The 27,451-nt window shown below is 34.4% G+C and overlaps 1 protein-coding gene across 8 annotated transcripts in view; it reads left to right on the forward strand.

The window, feature by feature from the left end:
* The window catches only part of LOC131677965 (synaptosomal-associated protein 25), a 202,616-nt gene that overhangs the window by 151,652 nt on the left and 23,513 nt on the right, over positions 1 to 27,451 (forward strand). For all 8 annotated transcript variants that reach the window (XM_058958071.1, XM_058958075.1, XM_058958072.1 and 5 more), the window contains 3 exons: positions 2,254 to 2,371; positions 2,591 to 2,719; positions 13,609 to 13,753. In XM_058958071.1, coding sequence (XP_058814054.1) covers positions 2,254 to 2,371; positions 2,591 to 2,719; positions 13,609 to 13,753 — 392 coding nt within the window. The remainder of the gene's footprint in view (positions 1 to 2,253; positions 2,372 to 2,590; positions 2,720 to 13,608; positions 13,754 to 27,451) is intronic.

The raw sequence follows: 27,451 nt of genomic DNA on the forward strand, positions 1-27,451 counted from the left end.
ACATTATGAAGAGCTAACTCATTCGCAGATCGCTTACCAGAGAAAGATTTTGTTTTGTGTAAATTTCGACATCTTTTACTTTTGCACTTTCTAAGGAAAGGCCAGCATAGAGATACATATATCTGTCCTGAGGATATCATACGTAACCTGATGACGCATATAGGGGAACATGGGGAGACTTGACCAGGTGTTCAGTTAAACCTACGTAAATGCCTAAAAACCTTTTCAATCCTTTGAAACTCATTTAAACGTAATGCGCATATTCATGATTTTTTGTAGAATTTTTGGTTTACATTTTCCAAAGTTATAAAAGTTTTTCAGAGATGAGTTTTTTTGGTCAAGTCTCCCCACCATGGGGAGACTTGACCAAGACAATTTTGTAAAATCAATACTATAAATTAAGACATAAAACTTGCTGTCTTCATATTTTTACATATTGTCGAGATCCTTAAGTACCAGTAAAAAATATAAAAGGTTTGCATTTCATAAATTTCGATTTTTTTATGTTTCCTTTTAAGGATTAACTGTACTGCTTACATTGCTTGTTCACACGTCACGAAATCAGCCATATTACTGCTAACTTTGTTTACTATTACTAAAAGATATAGACTGGTGTTTGAGGTGGGATTTTTTGTGACATGTTTAACATTAACAGTAGGTACCACAGCATAGTAACTATCAGAAATTTTGAAGAATCAGCTTCTTTAATCAGAAACTGAATAAAGAAGCTTATTTACACTTGGTCAAGTCTCCCCATTAAATTTTGATCAAGTCTCCCCAACATTGGTTGTTGTGTAAAATGTCGTGCAAATGTAAGTAATATCTATTACAATATACCGATTTATGTAAAATCATTTCACCATTTCATAAGGAATAAGATGATATATGAGTAATTAAAATGTAATTGTTAGTCGGGCAGATATGTCTATACAAAGTTTGATAAAATATTTCATCATTTAACACAAATTTATTAAATACGGAACATTTTCCATAAGTAAAGTATTTCTCATTCCAAACTTTCAAAATTACTTTAAAGGGTCGAAACAAGTATAAAAATATTTTTGAAAATTTTTTAGGAACCTAATAGAACACGTCATAGCTAATAATAGAAATTTGCGCTTGGTCAAGTCTCCCCATGTTCCCCTAGCACAGAAAGTTTTGGAATTTTAAAGAATTATTATTAATAAACTATTTTGATATAGTTACTTTCTGAACTAAACAATCGTATTTGTTGTTTTATGCGTAGATTTTCTTACTGCCATCTTGGAGTCTAGAATTTAACGTGATCAGGCTTTAGGGGATGAGTAGCCTACTTTTTGTTAAGCTATATGAAGATGAACAAGTCTATAATATAAACAGATCATCAACTTTCTATCGCTTATGATTTGATGATAGGCGTTGAATTTTTTTTTCAATTATGTTACTCTATCACCTAAAATAGTCATAACAAGGAATAAAACAAATCATCGGTCAAAAGTACGAATTCGTGACATACCTACTGCAGAAATGATTGCCTATAGTTTCAGAAATATATTTTTTCGTGATTATCCAATAGAATAAATATTACTGCTAAGAAAGTTTTCATGAAATTTGCTAAAGTATTCTAGAAATTAAGTAAATATTCTAAAAGTATTTAACTTCTGAACATTTCGTTCCAATTAGTATCAATATTATTTTTATTGTGTGTTGAACTATTTACTGAGTTTTATCATCACTGTTTATCTTACACAACTATTAATAACAATTCCACTACAAATACTTTGATCGCAATAAATAAAATACTCAATAATTCAATCGCTAGGAAACAATGATCCTTTTCACGATATTTGGTTAACATTTTAGTAGATACTTCCTGTTATACTAAGTGCACTGTTTCATTTAACGAAAGATCGCAATTTAGTTTTTCGTCAAATGAAAAAAACGAAAAAAATTTGCATGTAATTTGACTAATAATTAAACTTCCTACGTCATTTGCATCATTTCGCAATCATTTTCAAACTGTTGATAATTTCCCAGACACCCATAAATTTCCTGCATTCAACCCTTACCATTTATTTTTCTATCTAACAGCACAACATCATACTTTGTTCATTTATTTGATTCTTGTTTTCCCTCTCACAAAATGCTTTATCATGATAAAGTAATCATTTAATCCCTCCAAAGAGCTAATTAATATGGTTTCGAAAATCTTTTTGCTAATGTGTTCATTTTTTCATCCATTCTCTGCGATGCCCGATTATCGTGTACCCGCAGAACAACTGGACCGCATCGAGGAGGGTATGGACCAGATCAATGCCGATATGCGAGAAGCCGAAAAGAATCTCAGCGGAATGGAGAAATGCTGTGGCATCTGTGTATTGCCGTGCAATAAGTATGAATATTTTGCAAAGAAATTTCTCATCTGCTTAACCAAGCTATCTGCCTACCTTCGAAATACCTGCATAGTACAAACAAAATAAGTTTAACTTTGATTATTCCGTATAATAATTGTCTTGATCGTCTATAATGTTACTGCTTTGTTTCATTTGTTGTATTCTTCAACACATACTAATTTTCCTTTTCTTCATACTGTTCACGATCATCCAACTAGGAGTTCATCGTTCAAGGAAGACGACGGCACATGGAAAGGTAACGACGACGGTAAAGTTGTGAACAATCAGCCACAAAGAGTTATGGACGACCGTAATGGACTAGGACCACAAGCGGGTTACATTGGAAGGTATTACTTGTGTTTGTCAATCGATTGATGTTGTACTTTTTGTCAGTATTTGCCGTGAGGCAAGCTATTGGCACCTAAATTACAACTAACTTGCAAACAATGGTGAATCAACAGCTTTATCGCTTTGGGTTGTCGAATGGAGAGGACAAATTAATTAGAACTATTAATTTGTTTAAATCCGGTTGATGCGAACATATTTCACGTATACGTATTTCAGAACGCATTCCGTGTTATTTGAAGGAGTGGTCTGCTTAGTATAGACGAATAAAACGAGCCTTAATTAATAGATAAACTATCTTAGAACATACCACAAAATTTTCAGAGGACAGACGTTATATCTCAAACAATATTTTTGAAGCCTCACACAACTAAAATATGTTAATTATGGCCCAGTGTATTGAATGGCATACCCAAAACCCACATATTTCAGGAATATGTATTTTGTTCAAAAGGCGCCTTGTAACTTGTCTTCCTGGAACGTTAAATAGGGGAGACCGGGGCTAGTTGGCGGTGTTTTCAGTTTTCAATTTTTTCCGCTTTGATGTAGGTAGATCTTGCAAAATAGAACACGCGGCGTGAAAGAGCAGACTGTTGGCAACATCTCTGATTTTTTTTAAAAGTGTTTGATGCATTTTCTCCTTTTTAGAGACAAAAATAAGTGACGCGGAAAACCCGCCAACTTACCCCGGCCTCTGAGCTATAACATTGGAACTATTAACATCCACACGATCACCAATGCAACCAAAATCAAGGCCCTTTGTATTTGCACTCGCTCGAGGGATCTAGACATACTATTCCTACAGGAGGTTGAAAACGAACTGCTCACCTTACCCGGCTACAACGTCGATCGTGTGTGGGGAGGAACGGTAGTTGATCCCAAAGTGCACATTAAATTCACGCAAGTAGAAAAGAGCCTGGATAGGAGATTTCCCGTTCTGCGTGTAAACAACATCATGTTGTGTAATGTGTATACCTCGTCGGGAACTACTCGACGTGCCGAACGAGAATACTTTTTCAGCAACGATCGCTTACTATCTTCGTCGCCATACTGCACTCATCATACCAGGAGGCGATATTAATTACGTGTAACGGTCATACGACACGACGGGGAACAACTCTAGTTCTGCTCTACAAGCCACCGTTCAGCAGCCGCATCTTTGCGGTGTATTGCAGCAGATCCGACCACGTGAGATCGAATACACATACATCACGCACAACTCTCTTTCCTCGATCGCCTATACGTATACCACCGAGATCAGCTGAGATCAACTGCTGTTTCTCAGATCATAAAGCCGTCACTGCGAGAATTTGTTTTTCTCTCCCCGACAGAGCACATGGTCGTGACTTATGGTCCCTCTGTCCACTTCTCTTGACCGCCGCAAACATCGATGAGCTTCAAATACAGTGACAGTATTGTATCGCCAGAGCCGAAATTTTCCGTCATGTATGGAATGGTGGTTGTCGTGTGCCAAATCTATAATAAAATATTTTTCGGTGATTAAAAAATTAGATTGATTACTTTTATCGCGAGCAGCACTGCCGCTAGAAGCATAATTGTCCCATGTGTATAGGGATTCCCATAGCACATGGGACAGTTATGCTTCTAGCGGCAGAGCATCGCCTTTATGGTTTACTACGGCATCCTTACGACAGTCACCATAGCAACCAGTCAATGCTGAGCACCAGATGAGATGTTCGGCTGAATCAGTGAGACTTATATGGCGGGTGAGCAGAATGCAACCTACCAGCTAGGACTACCGATGCAATAACTGGCGCGTAGGAACAATCACGGCGTCCTAAATGTGCAGCTAAATCGCCACTGACACGAAATCGAATCCCTTCCCTTCTATTTTTCCTTCTTCAATCAAATAAGTCCTCTCCGAGCAATTTTTCTTCCTTGTTTAAAAATAATCATTGATAATTTTACAGCATTCCCCTTCCAAATCCTCCAATACCCCTTCGCCGATCTAATTAGTCGCTTATACATTGTGCGCACAGACGGATCCAAAGTTGTAGTCGCCAACCCCGGAGCAAATTGAAGGCGAATAAGGAGGAATATATCTAGAGAAGATTTAGAATAGGACGTAATTAACAATGAGAGATTCTCTTTGGGGTCTTTCTCTTCTGTTTATTACTCGACCATTTCAACATTTACTACTCTACTCTTTGTATAATATTCTAGTAAAAACCGTCGGCTTTCGATATGTACTGGAAAATTAGTGCAAAGTGTTGTATTGACGTCGTAATAAACAAAAGAGAAAGTAAACAAAGAGAGGCTCTCAATGTTACTTACGTCCTATTGAAAATTTTCTCTAGAATATCCTCTCGTGAGCTACTCCCTGATCAGCGCAGTGCTTATACATGTAAATAAACAAAAAAGTTCCGCACAGGCGTTTACTACACACCCTGAGACGAGTGAATGGTTGGAATTGTATTCACAGCGCAGAGCTTGTTGAAACTATACAACATAGATTTTTTTTTAATGTATACGAGTGCATGATGCTTACACACTGTTTCGACGAAAGCCACAGATACTAACTGGAGCACAGCGCATCCCATATGATGAACTGCTAAGGCCTTCGCTAGAGCAAATTGAAGCGATAACGAAACCAAAAATATTGAAACTGTCCTTTTGTTACATTTCGTTCATTGAAAACAAATCTAGAAAGTAGGGTACGTGTAGGTAGTATGAACTTTTACTTTCAAACAGTGATGCCACAAGTACAGATTTATCTAGAAAGGTACAGATTTGGTAAATATTTTAGGTACAGATTCTGTACGGTACAGATTACAGATTTTTGTAAAAAAGTACACAGAGTAAGTAAGTATACAGATTTTTTTTAACGTGACAGCAGCGTAAAATAATTAAACATTGCAAACCGGAAAACATTGAGTTAGGTCGCTGATGGAATGGTGGCGGGTAGCTGAGCTGGAGCTGTCGACATTATTATGTAAGATAGAGGAATCTGTTTGCAGAAAATCAAATGGTACTTGCCAGAGTAAAAGCAGACAATTCGCGCAGATCTGCTCGACCTTCATTAAGACATCATGCCTTTGATTTGCTACAAGTAGTTTTCTCGCATATCGCATCTTAACGCCAATTTCAGCTCACCGACCCGATTTTTTTTTTTTTTTTTCAATTTGTTTATTTGATAAGGCACGTATGCGTTAGCTTAAAGGTGCCATTTTTTCATTGTTTTACATTTTTAATTTCTTAAAACTAGGGGGTTACACATTTCAATATTATTTTGTTTTATATAATGAAACTAAAAAAAAAACTTTACAGCTAACTTATACATATAAAAGAGGGTATAATATAATATTCGTAAGATTTGGGGGACGGGTCATTTTGTGTGTTCTTTGTATAGTAATTCACTTTATGATTTTTAGAAGGGAGATTGTAGGAGAAATTAATTATTAACTAAGCGGAACATTTTACAAGCTTATTAACTAGAAATAACTAGAAAGAGTGGTTCAAGATTAAGGGGAATTAATTAGGGCTATTTTAAAGTAGTGGTACTGTTGGGCAATTCTTAACGAGATTAAATATTGATCAACTAAAACTAAGCACATAAGTTTTGGGAATATATTCAAGGGGAGAAGGGGGTGAAGTCATACATCTGTGTATCAGAGACATGGGAGGGAGAGCGGACAAGGCTGAAGGGGGGGGGGGTGAGATATAAACTTTCAGTTTCCGGCATCAGGAACTAACGGCCAAGATTACAGATTCGAACGGATTGATCAACTAACACTAGAAGATAGGGGTCACATAAGTTTTGGGAAGATATTCAAGGGGAGAAGGGGTGAAGTCATACATCTGTGTATCAGAGACATGGGAGAGAGAGTGGACAAGGCTGAACAGGGGGGGGGGGGATACCGACCCGAATTGAAAATATGTACATCATGATTTTTTTTTCACCTTATTGTTTTGGTACAGAATCCAGTACAGCTTTATCTATATAAAAGTACAGATAGAGAAGATTTAATTGTGGCAACACTGCTTTCAAACCCAATATTCACTTTATACTATTAAGAGAAGGTTCTCATTCAAAATTTTCAAGAATTTGATTTCTTTCTTTACATTTTTTGAGAGGTATATGTGTCTACTACATTGTGTTAAACGGGTTTTTCAATCCGCGCATCGAAAAAGTTTCTACAGACCATTGTTCGAAGCGATGCCCTGACCGCCATGGAACGGTCTCGACTCGAGGCACGAGCCTCTGGTAGAAACCGTTTTATGGCATTATGCACGTTTCCAGACTGCTTCGCGTTGCACTGTTCACGTGTACAGGATCTCGAGAACGTATTTCACGGTTTGATCTGTATAGGCATCGCAGACTAATCGTGAGTTATCAAACAACCATAGTAAATGGTGAAAAACGAAAAAATTGGTTAAAATTTTTGAAGTCACATTTTAGTCCGCCATATTGGAGTAGCCATTTTTATTTTTTTGATTTTGATACATATTAACTAAAATTCGTGTTTATAAATCACCATACCAAAACCAAAGTGCTCTCAAAACTTTAAATGTGTTTATCTCCAAACATGATTTTTAGTAGCTGCGTGCAATCTCAAATTTTAGCTCTCGAAAGAAAACCTTTTTCATTAGAGTAATGACCTATACAACGAATTCTTTGTTTTCACTATTTTTAGTGAAACCTTAAAGCGGAAAAAGAGCTAAAAAATCGATCTCAAAGAAGATTTGAAGATTTTTACCAGTGCTTAGGTCATTCCCCTAACACCTAACCTTAGATAGACCGTCACCATGGGCGCCATTTTGTTTTTGCGTCTTGAAGAAATTTGTAAATGAACACGAAAATAAAAACTTTGTGAATCCTAAAATTGTTTCCTTCAATGTTTTTTCATTGGCCCACAAAAAATCCAAATTTTGCTTACTTTTTGGTCATTTGATTGATAATTTCTCGTTAAGTTAAAACTAGATTTAAAAAAATGACAAATAGGTGCATTTTGTATATTAAAAACAATAAAAAGTGTTCTCGAATGATTGAAGATATTATTCGATTTTATTCAAAATATATTTGTTATTCGCCGTATTTTGTCTGCAATGAATTTCCGCTACCCTATCAGGCCACCGTTAAAAACTTTATCATAGTTTTATTAACAACAAAACATTTTAAAGTATTTACTGTTTTTCACTTATTTGGGCATAATATGAACGCTCATAAGTGTTGTAAAACTAAAAGCTTTAACATAGCTGGATTATAATCGGTTAAGTAGGGGGTCCTGCCTGGGGTTAGTGGGTGGTTGGGGTAAGTTGGCGGAGCTCCTATTTACTCCATTTGAGCCAATATATTCTGATACACCTATTCCCAATCAAAAGTTTTTTTGCCTTTCTCTTATAGAAAGGTTATGCAATCACTCTGAACATCGCCTTCTTAATCCCGGCCCGGAGGGCCGTCTGTCGTATACCATTCGACTCAGTTCGTCGAATTCGGCAAATGTCTGCGCGTGTGTGCGTATGTGTGCGTGTGTGTATGTATGTGACCAAAAATAAGCACATCGGTTATTTAGGAATGGGTGAACCGATTTTTTCAAACTTAGTTTCAAATGAAAGGTACAACGTTCTCATAGGATGCTGTTAAATTTCATTAAATTCCGACTTCCGGCTCCGGAGTTACGAGTTGAACAATGCGGGCACATAGTAAAATCACATTTTTGCCTTTCTCCTATAGAAAGGTTATGCAATCACTCTGTACATCGGCAACCTAACCCGGCCCGGAGGGCCGTCTGTCATATACCATTCGACTCAGTTCGTCGTGTATGTATGTGACCAAAAATAAGCACATCGGTTACTCAGGAATGGCTGAACCGATTTTTTCAAACTTAGTCTCAAATGAAAGGTACAACGTTCCCATAGGCTGCTATTGAATTTCCGGTTCCGGAATTACGGGTTGAAGAGGGTGGACACAGCAAATTCACATTTTTGCCTTTCTCCTATAGAAAGGTTATGCAATCACTCTGAACATCGTCAACTTAATCCCGGAAACTTTTTTTTGATTTGTATAGGTTTTCTGTATTTTAACAGGGACGTAATTAGGGGAATACGGTGAGGGGTACCTCCTCTCCCCCATATCACTCACCACCTTTTCCTAAACCGCCCTTCCCTCATCATGTACCTCCATACCCGAATAAAATTTTCTAATTCCTCCAGAATAAATTTTCATAGTGGGTCTGAAAAGCCAGTGAAAAATTTGGTTTGAAATGATTCTGATTGATTTTGATAATTTAAAATTTCTTAACAAGTTGAAAATTTTTGGTGGGGTCCAAACTCCCAATCCCTCCTCCTTGATCCGCCGCTGATTTCAAGTGTTTCAGCGTCGACACATAGCAAGTTGGTAGTTTGTCTTCACTGATACTACCATGTATCTTTTGAGGAGTAGCAACTACGGGCGATCTCTTATGCTTATGCTTATGCTTATGCTTACTGATACTACCATGTATCTTTTGAATCTAAAGGCTAGCGCGGAAAAATATGCTAAGGAAGAAGTTTACGTTTTGTCCATGATAACAATCCGAAGCATAATTCGTTGCTGGTGAAGGAATGGTTGCTGTACAACGTTAAATCGATGCATTCTCATCCTTTCCATTATCCGCAATTTTACCGAAAAAGTTTGGGACCATACAATTCCTAGCAAGAATCAACTAAAACAGCCATTACGAGGAATACCGAACCGCATATCATATTTTCCATTTGATACTTAGTTTAAAGTGTCTTTAATCTTGGAAAAAAGCACAGGACTTCCGAAATTGTCGATAGTGGAAAGTGTACGCAAAAATCGTGGATTTGTATGTCAGTGATCTAAACCTGTAAACCTAAGCAATTTGATGTCCATTTCAGTAGATTTTTAACCACTTAGATATTACGATTGCGCCGGTTTTGTTTTGGGAAATTATGTGACCGTAATCAACTTGTAATTTCGGATCCAAAAGTCAGATCTGAATGAAATTCAATAGCAGTCAATGGGAGTATTACATCTTTGATTTTAAATCAAGTTTGTAGAAATCGGTCAAAAATTCGCTGCGGAATATGTGTGATATTAATTTAGGAACTTGGTAAATTCCTCGGGGGCATCAAGAACCGCCATGAATGACCAATGTGGCCGAAGTAACTTTGATTGGTCATTAGTGGTGTAGATCTGTAATTCTAAATAATGTTGTACCCTTTTTAATATATATATATATATATATATATATATATATATATATATATATATATATATATATATATATATATATATATATATATATATATATATATATATATATATATATATATATATATATATATATATATATATATATATATATATATATATATATATATATATATATATATATATATATATATATATATATATATATATATATATATATATATATATATATATTGCATCATTTGGACATAATGGTGCTACCAGTTTATATAAGAATTTGCTGTGACCTCACTCTACAACCTTTAGGGCCAGAACCAGAAGCAGGATAAACTAAAAAATCAAAAGCTTTTTATTGTTAATTTGAAACTATTTTTTTTACAAATCGGTTAAGCCATCTCTGAGAAAAATGAGTGACATAAAATTCATACGCACACAAGCACAGACATTTTCCGGTCTCGACGAACTGAGTCGAATGGTATATGAGTTATAAATATATGAGGTATAGGTTAATAAGACAGTTTTCGGAGTTATTTCATATCTTCAGAAGCCAAAAATCTGTTTCAATCCACCTAGTGGTGCAGTTAAGCATTTCTGTCTTATCCAAATTACGATTCCATAGATTGTCATTTTTAATGTAAACATGACAATATTTTATCAGTTTATATGTTCAACTGCTATTTGAATGTAGCCCAAATCTAGATTGTGTGGAGTAAATTACCAAATGTTGGCTCAGCTAAAGAGAACTGCAAAATTAGATTAATTGCAACATTTAATATCAACCAATTTATATTTTAGCATTTACTACCAAATTTTGTCATCCATAAAGGGGTGGGGGGTGTTTAAGGTTTCAGCATGAATGAACACTTTTTTGCAAACCTCTGCGTTGAGCTTTCAAGATAATTTTTCAATGAAGGGAGCTTTCTACTCATAAAATAGCGGATTTTTTCTTGATAAACAGCATTTCCGCCATTTTATGAGTAAAAAACTCCCATTATTGAAAAATTATTCCGAAAGCTCAGCGTAGGGGTTAGGTGTTTTCCAAATAGAATGTGTATGCAAAGTCTGAAATAAATCGGTTAAGTAGTTTTTGATGGCAGGTAACACCGCAAATCGTGTTTTTTTCAGAGACGTTCCACAAAAAACACCGTCATCGAGTCGCGTGTCAATGTTTGCATGAAAAAATTACAGAATATTATTGAAATGATGCAGTGTAATGTACAAAGGCTTCGGTCAATTCGCTTCACCCAAATTTTTTAAAAAATCGCAAAAAAGTGTTTTTTATTACGCTGAAACCCTTATCCCCCTTAACATCGTCTTTGTAGTAATAAAGGAAAAAACTTCTGGGAATTTCATATGTGACCGCACTTCTTCATGTGTAATTGAACTCTTTAACACAGACAATTTATCGGCTTCTGCTAAATCATTTTTTTACAAAGTGAAGTTGTACTACCACTGTAGAAGTGAACTGCTGTAGAAGAGTTCGGTAATACTTTCATGAAAATATTTGAAGACTTTTTTTTTCAATAGGTCCAATCTGCAAAAGAGAGCCCCTCTTTGTTTACTTTCTCTTCCGCGAATTACTCGGTCACCTTTCTGATTTCCCGTCAACTGTATGCATAATAAGCTAGTAAAATAGAGGTGTGCGCCACGCCGCTACTGCCGCGCCGCGCCGTCGATTGCATGTAAACATAGTAAGCACATCGGCGTGACGCCGGCGCGCCGCCGATTTTTACCTGAAATCGGCGGCGCGCTCCTCCATAGTAAAAACCTTGGTCTTTCGAAACATACTGATAAATGTTTAAAAAGTTTTATGGTTTCGCAGTAATAATCGAAAGAGAAAGTGAAAAAAGAAGGCTCTCATTTGCAGATTGGACCTAATGAAAAAAAGTCTTCATTTAAGAGATGGCGCTGCTTCAGTGGTGGCTAACGTGAATTTAAATGTATGGGAAACATATTAAAACTTGGGATTTTGGAGAAACTATAATATTGTAGTTGTAAAATGGATACACATTTGATGTAGAAAAAATATGGGGACAGTTTGTAGAAGTTTATTTAGATACTTGAAAATTTTAAAATAAAACCTAAAAAACTGTTTGCGCCCATACATTTTACTCATTGATTTCCACCAAGAAAAGTTGGAAGCCTTTCTCTCACAACTCTGTTACACTCGTTTTGACAGTAGATTCTCTACTCATCGCAATCGGAATGTTTTAGAATTTAAGCGCATATGAAACAACCGATTCGAAAACCGATTGATTCAGGATGGGTTGTTGCCTTCGGTTGAAATTCCATCATAAATCAGCCCATATTTCGAATTTTATTCCGAATGTAATTTACTGGGATGAGGATATTTTATGGTGCGGACATCTATGTGTCGTCATAAAGATGCTCTACTTTCATGTATATTGCCGCAAGATGTTCAAAATACGGAAAAGTGCGCCATATCATATAACATATGCAGAAACGACATAAACTACTCAATTAGTTCTAGTTAGAAGCTCTAGAAAGTATTAATTTTTTTGGGTCGATTTTTAGAGATGTTTGAATCCAGGCATTGTAATTTTCTCAAATGTATGAGAAAGAATTTAAACCGGAGAAACAATAATAGTATAGTTGTAAAATCGATACACAGCTGATGCAGAAAAAATATGGGACCAGCTTTTTTGATGTCAAAAGTCGTAAAATATTAAATACATTTTTCCATACAGTGTCATTGAACCTTACCTATATCTATGATCCCGTTTTCATGATAGGTTTTCCGTTACTGTTCACCAATGTCAGCAATATCATAAAAAATGAAGAATACTACTTCAAATCCATTGTATAACGTATTGGTTTACTGTAGATTGTCTAACTATTTTACACAAAACACCATGCGCCTCCATATCAGCAACAAAGCTTCAAAATCTCCTTAAACCTTTTTGCCCACCTAGGCGCAGAACGAGAACATGGTATTCGAAAAGTAGAGCTTATTTCCCATAGAATGTATACTATGTGACCGTTCCGAAATAATTCCGAAATTTGTACAGAATACATTAGTGGAAAAAGTGTTTTTGTTCTGACTACCTCAAACATATTTAAACTAAAGAGTCATAGTTCCATGTAAATTTACCAAATCTATTTTATTCAGTAACCAAGTTCTTCCGTTCCTCTACACAATGAAACTAGTTGTGCTTAAAACGGACCAAAATCAAAAGAGCAACATGCATTTGAAGTGAAGAGAGCAATGGTGGTTTCGGAAATGAAAATCATTAAAAAGTCTGGACTTTGGTACGTTTAAACTCATGTTAAAAATCATGTTCTGTTCGAATGATCATAAAATTTTGAATATACATCATTCAATACATGAGAAATTTAGGAAAAATATAAAATATCAATATTTAAAAAAAAATTTTTGAGGTTTTGGCCAGCCTCCAGCCCACTGTGCAACGCACCAAGCGACAATTCAAAGCGATTTTCAAACGATTCAATTAACACATATACTTTCACAATGACAAAACGGATCCTATTCTACTGTTTCGTTTCGTAACTAATGAACACTGTGTTGTTTTGGAGAAATCACAACCAGCTGATTTCATCAAAACATCATCATGTCAAACTTTATAAACGTCACGTAAGCAACTGTAATAGCAATAAACTCCATACGTATTGAATAGTGCATCTAATGAATTAACAACACAATTGAATTATAATAATCCGCTTCTTATCTCAAAGAATTACCAACGATGCACGCGAGGACGAAATGGAGGAAAACATGGGTCAGGTCAACACGATGATCGGTAATTTGCGAAATATGGCCTTGGATATGGGATCCGAACTCGAGAACCAGAACAGGCAGATTGATAGAGTCAATCGTAAGGTAAGGTCGAAAAGTGTTACTCGTGTGTGCCACACTCTCGTGTTTCGTTTGTTTGGAAATGTAATATTGCATCATATGGTGAAAGTGATGGATGCTTTTAATACCATTTTCATAATATTGTAACACATTTTGATCAGATTATTTATCATCAGAATTGACACAATAACTATTTTCGTTTGAATTAAACAAAATGCGTTTGTAAGCTTGCACCGGTTTATTTCTATTGTTAGTTGAATGAGTTAATCAAAATTATCAGTTCTATGTTTTGATTAGTATTGGCTCCAGTATCAAAAAATTGGTCGCATTTCAATGCGACATTGTTTATTTGAAGTAAAATGTATGATATTAGTTAAAATGGCACCTGAGACTTACATTATGCACTGAGAAGCAAACTGGATGAATAGAGCAGGACGGTAACGTACAAAGCATATTTATAATATATTATTGTTGTTTAAGTTACATATTTTGATGCTCGAAGCAAAACAGCAGATGACAAACACAGCTGTTGTTTCGGGATTAGATTATTCGTAATTCTAGAGTTAAAAAGTTTCCATTCCATTAGTTTTCGACAGATCCTGTATCGAATTGTCATTATTATTGTGTAGCATCGAAATACAATAGAATTACTCCGTCGTTCTATGCGTAATTGTTCTATGTTCTATCTATATAATTATCTATCTAATCACATGAGACAAGTATGCGTAAAATGGCAGTACACGTAAGGCCGTTTTCGTTATTTTATGATAAGAAGTAAGAAATTTCCGCTTTTTCGTTCTTATTTATAAACATATGAATGCATATTTCAGATGTCAGTAGTTAATTGGTATTTGCATGTAATTTATTTGTATTTCCCCCCATTAGCTTTTAGCTTACCTTAAAGTCATGCGCATTTGATCATTCTGTCAAGCTGTATGTCGAAAAGTGACTGATTTCTCGGAGTTCAATGTGGGCATGATTTTCAGCCGCAGTGTGCCACAAATTTTTTTGATGATGTCGTTGTCCTGTCATCACAAGTGTGACCAAAAACCTTTTGCTCCATTTCAATAATATCACCGTCAGACGTTATTCTCGGTGAAAATCGTTCGAGTTCTTTGTTCGGGTGTCTTCATCTCTTGTACATTGAATCCTCTTTTAAGATGTCGAATATTGTCTAATCCATGGAATCTTAGATGAGATATATTAAAGTGTATACCGCGTAAAAAACTACGTGTATTAAGTTTTTTACGCGGTATACACTTTAATATATCTCATCTAAGATTCCGTGTATTAGAAAAGATTCGATTCGATAAAATCCAATTCCAAACACCAGTCGATTGAATACTATGCTATACAATTTTAGGAACAGGAATCAACGGAATGTAGAAAATTAACTACAAATAATAATATTTCAAAAAACTGATTACTATGTTTTTGGTTGGTGGAACCTAAAACAATCTTTAGGCCCAATTCATCTGCCAGTCGTGATTTCGCTCTTCAGAATTCGCCATTCTCGAAATGGTTAAACAGTTTCGCCCGCCGGCTGCTAGTTTTGCCTTAATGTATTCCATTTGAAAAGAAGGGTCAAAGCAAATTCACGAAAAAAGCATGTTTCGCCGTTTTGTTTTCTTTAATAATAAATCGAATTAATTCGCAAGATTTTTATAAAGTAATTTTTGAAACCCGAAAAAGAGGCAAATGACCGAGAGAAACGTCGTAAATTCGTATTTTTCCGTCAATTTTAGAAAATTTGAACAATTTTCCAACACATCGAGTACACTCAAGTTTTTTTACGCGGGGGATACAGGCCGCTTAAATGAAAACCGCGTGAATTTCAAAATCCGCATAAATGAAAACCGCGTAATTTTCAAAATCCGCGTAAATAAAAAACCGCGTGGATTTTTAAAAATCCGCGTGGATTTTTAAAAATCCGCGTAAATGAAAACCGCGTAAATGAAGACCGCGTAAATTTAAGAATCCGCTTTAATGAGAACCTCGTTAATGGATACTGCGTAAATTTAAAAATCCGCGTTAATGAAAATCGCGTAAATTTCAAAATCCGCGCAAATGAAAACCGCGTTAATTTCAAAATCCGCGTAAATGAAAACCGCGTAAAAAACCTGACTGTATTTCTAAAAAATCAAAGAAAGTACAACAATTCTAACGAATCTCAATCCAATTTTCCTCGCATTCAAATTTGATGTAACTGGCAACTTTGCACACTTTATGTTCGAATCTTTCAATAATTCTGGCAAAAACATTTGTTTTTGTTTTGATTTGTTCCTGCAGTCATGCTACTGGAAATGTTTTGTTTAGATTGCATCGAAATTAACTGTCAAAACGTGGAGTTCAAGCAATTCATTTTTTTTCATGGCACATTTCAAACCATCCTCGGCCATTCCAAACCATTATCAAGCAATGTTGGAGATGCGAATCCATTCCGAATTAACGAATGCCAATCTTTACCAATCCGTTCTGATTTATAAATAATAAGATCATTTTATCAACAAGTCACCAACTGTCGTTCCCCCGCGAATGACTTTAAAGATAAAACCTCGATTATCGGAAAAACACCGTAAAATAATTTAATTGCGGGTAGTGGACGCGCCACTATTCGAAATTTCATCAAATGCAATGTCTAGAAGGTTATTCGTAATCGTAGCATTGCGGCACTGAGTCATCGAGTAGAACATCTCACATCATGCGGTATAGGACATGATCAGACAAAAATAATGAAATACAATTGACATACAAGCAGAAGAATCAGCCCTTTTTGAAACAACAAAACGTCTAGTTGACGTTAAAACTTGACGGATGACTGTTTCAAATTCAAATGGACGTTTCTTGAAAGCATGCATTTGGTTTACTTCAACTAATACCTCTGTTTGCATTTTAAATAGAAACATTGTTGAAACAAAATAAAATTTGTTAGATGTAGCTGATCCCATTGTTCAAAACCAACGGAATCTTTGTTTGATTTCAGCTAAATTTGAGTTGTTCTCTCCTTTGGTTAATACAAACGATATTTTTGTTTCTTTGAACTTGTTTGTTAAACTTATCATGATTTTGTTGTTTCAAACGAAATATTTTTTTTTTGAAACTATTGAAAAGCTAACAAATGAATTTGTTGGTAATTTCAAGCAACAGTATTGATAAAATCAAACCTGAATCTTGGTTGTCACTACATCAAACGGGAAAATCGTTTATTAAAACTAAAATTTGTTTATTCTTACTGATTCTACGATTTTTCTGCGCAGATATTATAATAGTTTGCAATTTAAATATTTAGTGTTGATTAAGCCGTCTAACCTACACGTAAAGAAACAGAATATCGCATGGCTATATGATATATTTGTATGTTATGTTTAGAGGTTCCATCCCGGGATTTTTGGATTTCCGGGATTTCCGAATCTCGAGAAAAGGATTTTTAATTTATTCCAAAAAACTTACCTTCTGCAAAAAATCACTTGGAGTGGGTAGTAATTGTAAACTATTATTTTTCAACTGGTTCGCATATCAATGGGCGATCTTTCTTTGAACTTAGTAATATGAAGACATTTTTTGTAATTTTTTAAGGTATAGTGCCCAAAACTTACGCAAGTCTTTACTAAATATTGTTCATGTTTTCATGCCAAAATCGACAAATTCGACAACTATTACCGCGAAGTATTTCTTTACAGTAGCGTTAGTGGTGCGCATGATATCTCCGCAACCATGAACCAATTTATGGATTTTTAAATAGTTCTTTCTTATTTTAATAACTAAATCTTCAATGAAAGTGTTTGCAAATAGGGATTAGTTACCGAAATTGGGCTGATTTCTTTATTAAATCGATTAGTTTTGGTTTCAAAAATTGGGATAATTTTGGGATGGTTTGTTAAGATATTCTGCACGAAATCTTTTAATGTTGCTTTCAGGGATGCAGTATTTTTGAATTGTCTTAAAACCAAGCAATCAGATACTCGCTCGTAACAGGAAATCGATGGTAGACATCACCCATTGCAGCGTAGTTCGTCCATTATTCGCTTTATTTCGATTCATTCTCAATTCGGTGTGATGCTGATCCAACTGTTCCAGGAACGGATTTGATATATCACGTTTTTTACTTGATCGCACACTACCCTGGAGCAGGAATCAAAATATATGCTTAACTGATCCCTGGAGCAGCAAAATCATTTCATACAAAGTAACCAAAGATGCTTTGCATTAAATTGATCACATTCTATCGAAATGTTCTGAAGCGAATTCCAATTTCGAATAGTAACTTCAGTAGCTGCGTTCAGGATACCATCTCAATCGTAATCGTGATTATCGGAATTTAGATTATCCAAGGTTGATCCAAGAAAAATCATTCAGGAAGGAGTGGGCATAGCGTAGTTGGTAAAACGATTGCTTTGTACGCAGTTCACCTGGATTCGATTCCTAACCCCGTACATAAGGTTAGAGGTTTTTCTAAAGAGATTTCTCTAACCCGACAAAGAGGCCAAATAATTCAATGTTGTGTAATCCGTCAAATCGACATCTTCTGACAACTGTTTGAGTATAGATATTGGACAGGTTTGAAAACTTTTATTTTCAAGGAACCAAGCCATTTTTACATTTCTTATAAAAGAAATGTATAGAATTCGCTCAAACTTTCAAGATTTTTTCCGAGGCCCGGAGGGCCGAGTCTTATATACCAATCGACTCAGCTCGACGATTTGGGACAATGTCTGTGTGTGTGTGTGTATGTAACGGACAAATTCTCATTCGTGTTTCTCAGCAATGGCTGAACCGATCTTATCCAAACCAATTTTAAATTAAAGAACTAAAAAACAGTATGAACGCTATTAATTTGTTTTTGATTGTGATGTTTAGTTTTTAAGATATGAATGTTTGAATGCGTAAAAATGGCGTTTTTTTGCAGTTTTTTTAAAATATTCTGCCGAAATTGACAATATAGATTAACAATTTATATGTTTTTAGACAGCTTTAACGAATACCTTTCGAACAAGCTATAGATTGTTGAAATTGGACTATTATCAAAAAAGATATTTAACATTAAATGCGGACGAAATATTTTTATCATTTTCCATTGCCAGAAATATGACCAAAATCATGTAATCTATTATTAACGCCAAAACGGCTTATTTTAGGTCAATAGTATCTTCGGAGAATTTAATGGAGGTAATATGCCCTTTCTTTTGGTATTGTGATTTTGCTGATTAATCGCCCTATGAGTGAGATATTTTTACAAATTTTCTTGAAAGTGATTATATCGAAATGATGCCTTCAGCAAATTTGTAGCACTTACTTTTGCGAATAACTTTACTGAAGACTTCAAATATCTATTTTGAATACTTTAAAAGTTATGGCTTGTTGTTTGTGGATTACTCTTTGTCGCCTATTTATTGTTCAGTATAGTAATAATCCATTGAAATAAGCCAAACATTATTTCGATAAAACGAATTTTGTATTTCATTTTTCTATCTACAACCGCTAGAAATAATCAAACCTTTCGGAAAATGAAAAGCGAAATAAAAAATTCCAAGCAACGGCGTAGCCAAGAGAAGGTTTCGGTGTTTAACACCATACAACCCCCCCCCCCCCCACACACCCAAAAAAATATTGGATTGAAGTTGAAAATTTATTGATGCAGACTGATTTAATTCAATATTACAATAACATTATCTAATCCGTAGATTGATAACCTGTTGTTGTAAACATCATGAGGACTTTTGATAAATTGGCGGAATGGGGTCCTGATATGTAACTGCTCTATTGGTCTTGATTTCACAGTTGTCTAATAGCATCAATATCAAATTCCTGCCTGAAAACATTCCAATAGAAAATTCCAGAGTTCTGTAATCAATCATAATTCTCAAATTTATTTTCAAATTTTCAGCTTTTTTCCTACACAATATTACGAAAGCTTATTAAACAATTTTTCTCAATACGTTTGTGAAAATTATAAACTATTTGAAATTTTTTAATAGTTTTATTTTTTATTTAACCGTGATTTTTTAATAAATAGTGACCATCGCTTCACAACGTAGTCTATGTTTCATGGCTTGCGGTGAGCACGATCTCTCGAATTGCTGAACTGAAAATTATGGAATAGAAATTAATTTTTAGTATTCTTTACAGACCCGCTGGTGCCCTAAGATGATTTTGCTAGATTTTTAGAGCACTGTGCACCCAGTGCATTAACGCAAGTGACGGAAGGTTATCGAAAAGTTTCGTGAAAATGAAAATTCCAGTAATGATGATGAGTTTCCCAAACGGTTCGTTTTCGTGAGGTTTTTATTTGTTCTTTGGCATTAGGATTAGCGATAATAATTCAAATCAAGGATACTACTGGGAAGTCACCTTTAGTTAAAGTCGATGTCGAAGTAAAATTTGAAACTATGCAAACAAATGTTCTTTCTTCTGTAAAGATAAGATTCTCCGTATGGGAGATATTTTGCACTTCAGAGATAGCGTGATATCAGGAGCGGCGATTTCATTTCAACGCTTTTTTGTGAATAGGGCGATACTTACAAATGTAAACATAGGGCTTTTTTCATACATGCGAATAAGGGCTTTGAAACGCAACCAATTAACCTAAAAATTTTGATTCTACGATATTGCTTTCTTAAACTACAGCAAAAAATACAACGGGCGAAACTGTATTTTTGTTTGTTTATTTCCACGCTCCATGCAAACAAACAGGGCGATAATTTTTTTGCTAACAGTTTAGAGGCGAAACTGTTATTTTCGTATTTTTTAGGATTATCAAGCTGATACCAGCTGTAAATAGTAACAATGATCTCTATTGAAAAACACGGACGAAATCGGTGGTGTAGAACGGTAGTTATTGTAAAAAAACGTAAGGGCGATACTTCAATGCTGATAGGTGAGACTGAAAAAGTAAACAATAACCAAAGGGGCGATACTATCATTTTGTCAATTTCAATAGCAAAACAAATTTTAATTTAATAATTTCAAATACTTTATGAAGTTTTGGGTTTCGATCACTGAATCATGCAATCTAGGATGTAAAAAAACACAATAGTTCTTAAATAGGAAATAAAACCAAGTCTGGAAATATTCACTGTTGATTTTCTTTGAATGGTATCACTGTTAGTATCGCCCTTTTCAAGAAAACGCGTTGATTTCTTAGTTCTCAGTCGCGTTGGAAATTTGAGTAAAATATAAACTTCAAATCGATTCAAAAAAAATTGTTTTTTTGTTTCAGTACAATATATAACCCCTTTAGGAAAATTCAGTTTTCCCACCACAATATAGATATTTTATTAACAGAGCATTAACAATAATTCGTTGGTATGTCTATTTTATGGGCCATTTTTTCGCTTTCCCATTGATTTGGTTTGAGATTTCTAGCACTGATGTTGTCCTATGCTGATTTGAGCGATTCTCTGAGTCCTGCCACTATCCCATGTAGTATGTGTTATCAAAAACATCGCGAAGCATCAAGTTCTAAATGCTCTCAAACGATATAATATCCGAAGAGTGATAAGAGTTATAAGAAATGTCTCATCAAGCTGTTAGGTGGATTAAACACGTTTTTATTTTTCTTATTTGTGTCCCGGGATGTCCCGAACAATATTTCTTACAAAACAGCATAATATGGCATACCACTGGAAAGGTCTATTCTAGAATGCTCGAGTAAGAATGATTTCTAGAACTGTTAAAAAATCGAAAATCGTCTGAAATATGACAACGTAGCCATTTTCTTGTGTCAAAGGTATTAGAAAATGGGTTTCTTGCTATTAATCAAGATTTTGAGGGTATACAAAATTTTTCAAACATTATTTTGTGCTGTAGTTGATTAGATGAGACACCGTCATCGGGGGTTACTTTACGCCACGGGGGCTACTTTACGCCAAATATAAAGAATGATACTTGAGCTTCTAGTTTAAATTTAACGTTTTATTTTGACAAAAGCAAAACACATTATTATTCGCATGTTCAACACAAATATAGAAAATGGATATAGGTTTAAGAAAATACTTGCAAGTAATCGTAGTAGGCGATGAAACTGAAATATAAAATGTACTCAAAAAGCATTGTAACTTAAATTCTCTTGGTAAAGTGTGATATACTAGTCAAATTATTAGATAAGAGGATTTAGGGTAAATTGGGGAGAGATGACGCACATTTCTAAAAATCGATGCTGCTTCAAAGTAAACCATTCAATATTCGATGAAATCATTTTTATCAATTGCGACAAGTTTCTAAAATACTGTGGAATGATATTTGTCATGAAAAAAAAATTCATCAAATTTTCAAGCGCATTTAAAAAAAGGTCATTGCGGGAGAGATGCCGCATGTGCGGGTGAGACGCCGCACCTTGGTCACAAACTGAAAAATGGTGAACAAAACTATTTTTTAGTTCTCGTTGATATTTTTTGTGATTAGGTGTTCAGCTGAGTTTCTTGAAGTTTGATTATACCGATAAATCGGCTAGCACCTACACTTTTCTTAAGGGGGTACTACCATTTCTAGAAATATTTTTTCTTCAAACATTTTAAAAATATTTTTCTTGCGCAACCTTGTGTAACGGATAAGGTTTCTCTGAAATTATGGATGATTGTACTCATGATCAGAATGCCTTCTAAAAGGTCCCAGTTATTCAACCGATACATGATTTACCAAATAAAAATCGAACAATTAAAAAAAACGAAATTTTAATGTGATACTGAAATATTTTCGACGCTTCGTTATGCAACTGGACGCACATAATCATTAATAAAATTTTCGTGAGTAAATAATAAGGATTATTTTACATCTCCAGTGTTGTAATTTTTCGAAAGACAATCTCACAATATCATATTATCGTATAAAAGTGACCCCATATACGAAATACAGAGAGTTCGGCATCTCTCCCGCAATTACCCTAGATTACCTGAAATTAACCTGGCAATGTAATGCAATTATTTGTGTTTGTACTTTTTATCCGCATTTTTGTTTGTTTGGCTGACCATGTGTACATTTTATCTAAAATTGGGGCTACTTTTCTCTTATTTTGGGATTTGATTCTAATTCAAAGCATTTTCCATTTTTATTAGCGTACTAGTTTGACTGTTTTGAAAAATAACAGTAATCGATAATTTGCAAGTTGAGTAGTGTAGTTGCAAAGACGCAGACAAATGAAAACGCTATCGTTTCTAGAACTATTTAAACTATGTGTATTGAAGCAATTTGTTGTGGAATGACAGAAAATGCAGCGGGAAATAGTTCTGCAGTGAGGCGAATGACCTTATGGTTACAATCTTACTAAACAAAAAGGTCCTCAGTATATTGGAAATGGATATCTCATTAAAGATGGATGAACTCGCCATTGACGCGTTTCTGATGGAAAAGCCTTTGACACATTCTTTCGTGACGTTACAACGATTTTACGAATCTTCATTTGACAAATATGTTATAACTTTATCAAATGAACGCCTACATCAAGACTTATTACAAACTCAGAAAGTAGATAAAATTTCTCGAAAGATTCAATCAACTTTAACTGAATATACTGGAAGAGGATTGTTTTACGACCGATTATGTAACGTGACGTTACAACCCGTCACAAATTAGAACTTTCGACGTATTTCAATAAAAGTCAAATCATCAAATTCTAGTATATTCAGTTTATGTTGATTGAATCTTTCGTGAAATTTTGTCTACTTTCTGAATCTGTGATCATTTTTGCTATATGCGTTCATTTGATAAAGTTATAACATATTTGTCGAATGAAGATTCGTCAAATCGTTGTAAACGTTACGAAAGAATGTGTCCTTTGCACTCCGGAACACAATTAAAACTACTTTTAGAAAAATACTAAAACAAGGTTGTCTAATTCATAAGGCTTAATAAAAAAGTATATCATGAAAAGCGTTTGTTCGCCGCTTGTTGTTTTTCATTGGACGACTTATTGACTCTCCAAAACAAGGTTTTTGAATGCGTGGTAGGCAGTTCTTGAACGCACCCTTTTATTTTTACGAGTACGACATTCATTTGCATTCACACAACAATAACGAGCATAATCCATAACAATAAATCAAGAAGTTAACATGATTGTGCAAAAAAATTAAAGGTTGTGTACAAGACACGACCACGATAACATTAAAAATGCAGCCAGTTTTATGAGCAAGCAATATTATCCGTGGCCAAATCAAAATCCCTTAATGCCATCGACTGTTTCAGAACTACACACAGGCATGCTATTCTTCACTAGAGATAATTGTTGAATTTTTAAATTAAAATCGATAACCTGTAGTGTGACAAATTCAAGTTTTCAAAAAGTTTTATTCAAATCCACGAAATGGGAACATAAATTAATGATGCTCACAAACAAAACCTTACATCTATCTTTAAATACCTGCTATCAAATTAAATGTTTGCAAGCACGATAGAAAAATAACTGGTCATAACTCAAACTATTCGTAAACGAAGAAAGTTTAACATATGTATCTTCATATATTCGGTGGTTTAATTTACATTAACTCTGAAATGTTCTATATTTGGAGTCCATTGGTGGAATCCTGAAAAGGACTATTTGTGGGATCCACAAACACGCATGCTATGGAATGAAAAGTACTAAACTAACTAAGGACTTTTGGTTTAACAAAAATAACATGCAGAATGGAACAATTAGTCAGCTGCAAAAAAAAGGTTTGCCTTCTCACGCTACTTACATCAGATAAATATTTCGAAAGTCTATGTTTGTGTAAAAAAAGGCAAAAGTCTATGTTTGTGTACGAGGGGGGAGGGGGGTCTTTGAAAAAGTCTACGTAGACTTTTATTTTTTTGTTATTCTCGTATTACTAATTATGAATGGGATTTAAAGAAAGTGTTATTCAAAATATCGGTCTATTCAGTATTTATGCTGAAACTTCAGAGCTAGTACACTAATAGGGTTCGTCGCGGTGCGGATGTGGGCGGTAAATGGATTGTCCGCACCGCAACCGCAAAAGAATAATAGCACCGCTTACCGCAACCGCACATTATTTACCGCACCGCACCGCACGGCAATGCGGTAAAATTTTTATATTTTTAAAAATAGTGTTGAAAAATTGTTCATTTGTGTAACCATATATAATAAAATATGATTCTTATTCACACGAAATTTAATTTTAAGAGACTCCTCAGAATGTAATGCTTATGAAAAAAATCAACTTTTGCATTTTCTATTAATAAAATTCCGTACATTTTAAGGCATACATCATACATTCAAAAACGTACTACTGCAGTAATAGGAAAACCTTTATTTTAACAACCCTTCAGTTAATTGAAAAAAGTGGAATAAAAATGTAATAAGAAATAAAGTTGCAAATTTTTTTCTTTAAATTTTCATATTTTCAATGTTTTTGACATATGAAAATTAAATGGATGATTTTCGCATTTACGTAGTAAAAACCACCTTTCATTCTTCAAGGAATTTCACCAAAAAAAATTAAAGTCGAAATACTAGTACTTCTATATAGTAACGCATATATTCCAATACAGTGAAATAAAAGCATATTGTATTTCATCAATAAGAACGACGCCATATTTGACGAAAAAAAATTGCTCTATACAGGAGTCCGGTCGCAACCGGTACAGAATTATTGAATATTAGAAAAACTGCAAAAAATGTATGATTTGTAGCATACAGCAAAAATGATTTTCAAAAATAGGGGGTTTACGGACAAAATATCCCAAAACTCTAACTTCCGCATTCTTCAAGAAACAGAAAACTAAGATTGCTCCCTTTAAAAATGTATGAAGTGTAATTTTCTAAAGGCTAGTTCGAAAGTTCTAGCATTCAATGTATTTTCCCCTAATATTTTCCCAAAGAGCCAATGGCAAAAACTTCAATTGAAGTGAACGGTCAAACTATGTGGTATTTGGCCAAAAAAACATAAAAAAAGCTACAAAATAGTCTTAACTGAAAAATATTAGGACTTAATTTGGTAGAAAATTATAGTAAATTTGAATGGAAGTACGCGAAAAAAAAACTATGCAGCATACTTTTTGAGAAAGAGTCCAATAAAATTGACTGCAGAAAAATTCACATTGAATTTACACAGCAATGATAGAAATACGATGTTGATGAACGAATAATAGAATAATCATCCTAATTTGGACCCCTCCTTATTTTGGACGCTTTCATACATTTGTATCCTTTACTGCCAATTCCTCTAAATTCGTTTGGTTTGATGAGGATAATTATATTCTTTGGGTTGTGTTTAAGTCCCAGCATAAATAGTTTCTCTCTAATTCCTTTAAATTAGTCAAAATTCTCAGTTGAAAAATTGATATCGAAAACGATTCATAATTTCACGATTTCCAACAGAAATCGGAAGAAGTGATGTACTTTTAAATTGGATTTAAGAGTACAAATTTATTATTTTTAAATGATCTAATAATTTTGTCTCTATTTGGATCTTGCATTTTATGTATTTGAAATGGTTAGTTTGTGAAGTTTTTCTTAGAAGTATAAAATAACTAGTCCAAAATATGTCGTAAAAATAATAGCGTCAAAATATTTCGGACACAGATTGATTTTCTTTCGTTATAGCAGTCTGTTTATCAATTTAGAATAATCAAAATTATCACTTCATCAATTTTTTTTGTGTTGCGGTTGCGGTAAAACCGCGCGGTAAAAGCTCTTTCCCGCACCGCATCTGCGGGAAAAAGTGGTTGCGGTAAATACCGCGCGGTTGCGGTAATTATCGCAACCGCGACGAACCCTATACACTATTGAGGTAACTACTCGTTAAGCGACCACTCAACCCAGAACCCACGATTTTTTTTGGACAACCTCACACGTTTTTGTTTCTTGCGTATATTTTGATATAGTTTTGATCTAGGAATAATACAAAATGACAGTTCCAAAGATGATCACCAAAAATTCCTCTCGTCGGAAGATTTTGACTGTGAAATCATCTGAAGCACCACTAGTTAGCAGACATGCATGGACCATTGAATGCATGAACCATAAAAAGTTAAAAAAATGTTCAAAGTTAAGCATTGTAACAACAAAACACCCGATTTTTAACAATAAGTAGATTAATTTTTTTATTTTTATTTAATAAGTTCGGTGGTTAAAGCAGTAGTGTAGTTAAACTTCTACAACAAAGTGTTTACTCGAGTTAATCAGTTTCTCTTGCAATCATTTACACTGATTTCAAAATCTTTAAACACCGGTTAAATTTTACGTCTTGACCCTATGCAACGCCGTGCAAACCGGCTCTACTATATTTATCTTCGAAAATATTCGGAGTTAAACTTTGATACTTTGCGATAATACTCTAAGGTGATACGGCTATTAATTACATAAGAAATATAAATATTTTTGGGAAGATTTAAATAGCTTCGTTCCCTTAATCAAATAAGGCAATTTAGATGATCTTATTATCTTAGAAATATTGAAATTTGTTCGCGAAAAGTGAAATTTGTGTGCATGTTTGGTTTATTATTTTAGTCTAGATGATAGTACACATCGACAGTATTAATTTGTAATTGTTTCTTATAATTTAACAATTTTGAATGCACCAGTAAGGCTCAAAAAGTTTTTAGCAATTCTGCATTGTTGGTGTAGGTCGCACTTCGGCCAAAATTTAAGCTAGTTATAGCAATGTATCTTTTTACATATATTTGAGTGACTAACCTTGAAAAGAAGTATTCCGCTACACAAACGTTGGAAAGCACCTTTTTTTTGTTGGGATTTGGAACCACCGCGACCATTGAGTTGATCTATTGTGGTAT

This window comes from Topomyia yanbarensis, chromosome 1 (genome assembly GCF_030247195.1).
Source record: "Topomyia yanbarensis strain Yona2022 chromosome 1, ASM3024719v1, whole genome shotgun sequence".
Classification (NCBI taxonomy): Eukaryota; Metazoa; Arthropoda; class Insecta; order Diptera; family Culicidae; genus Topomyia; species Topomyia yanbarensis.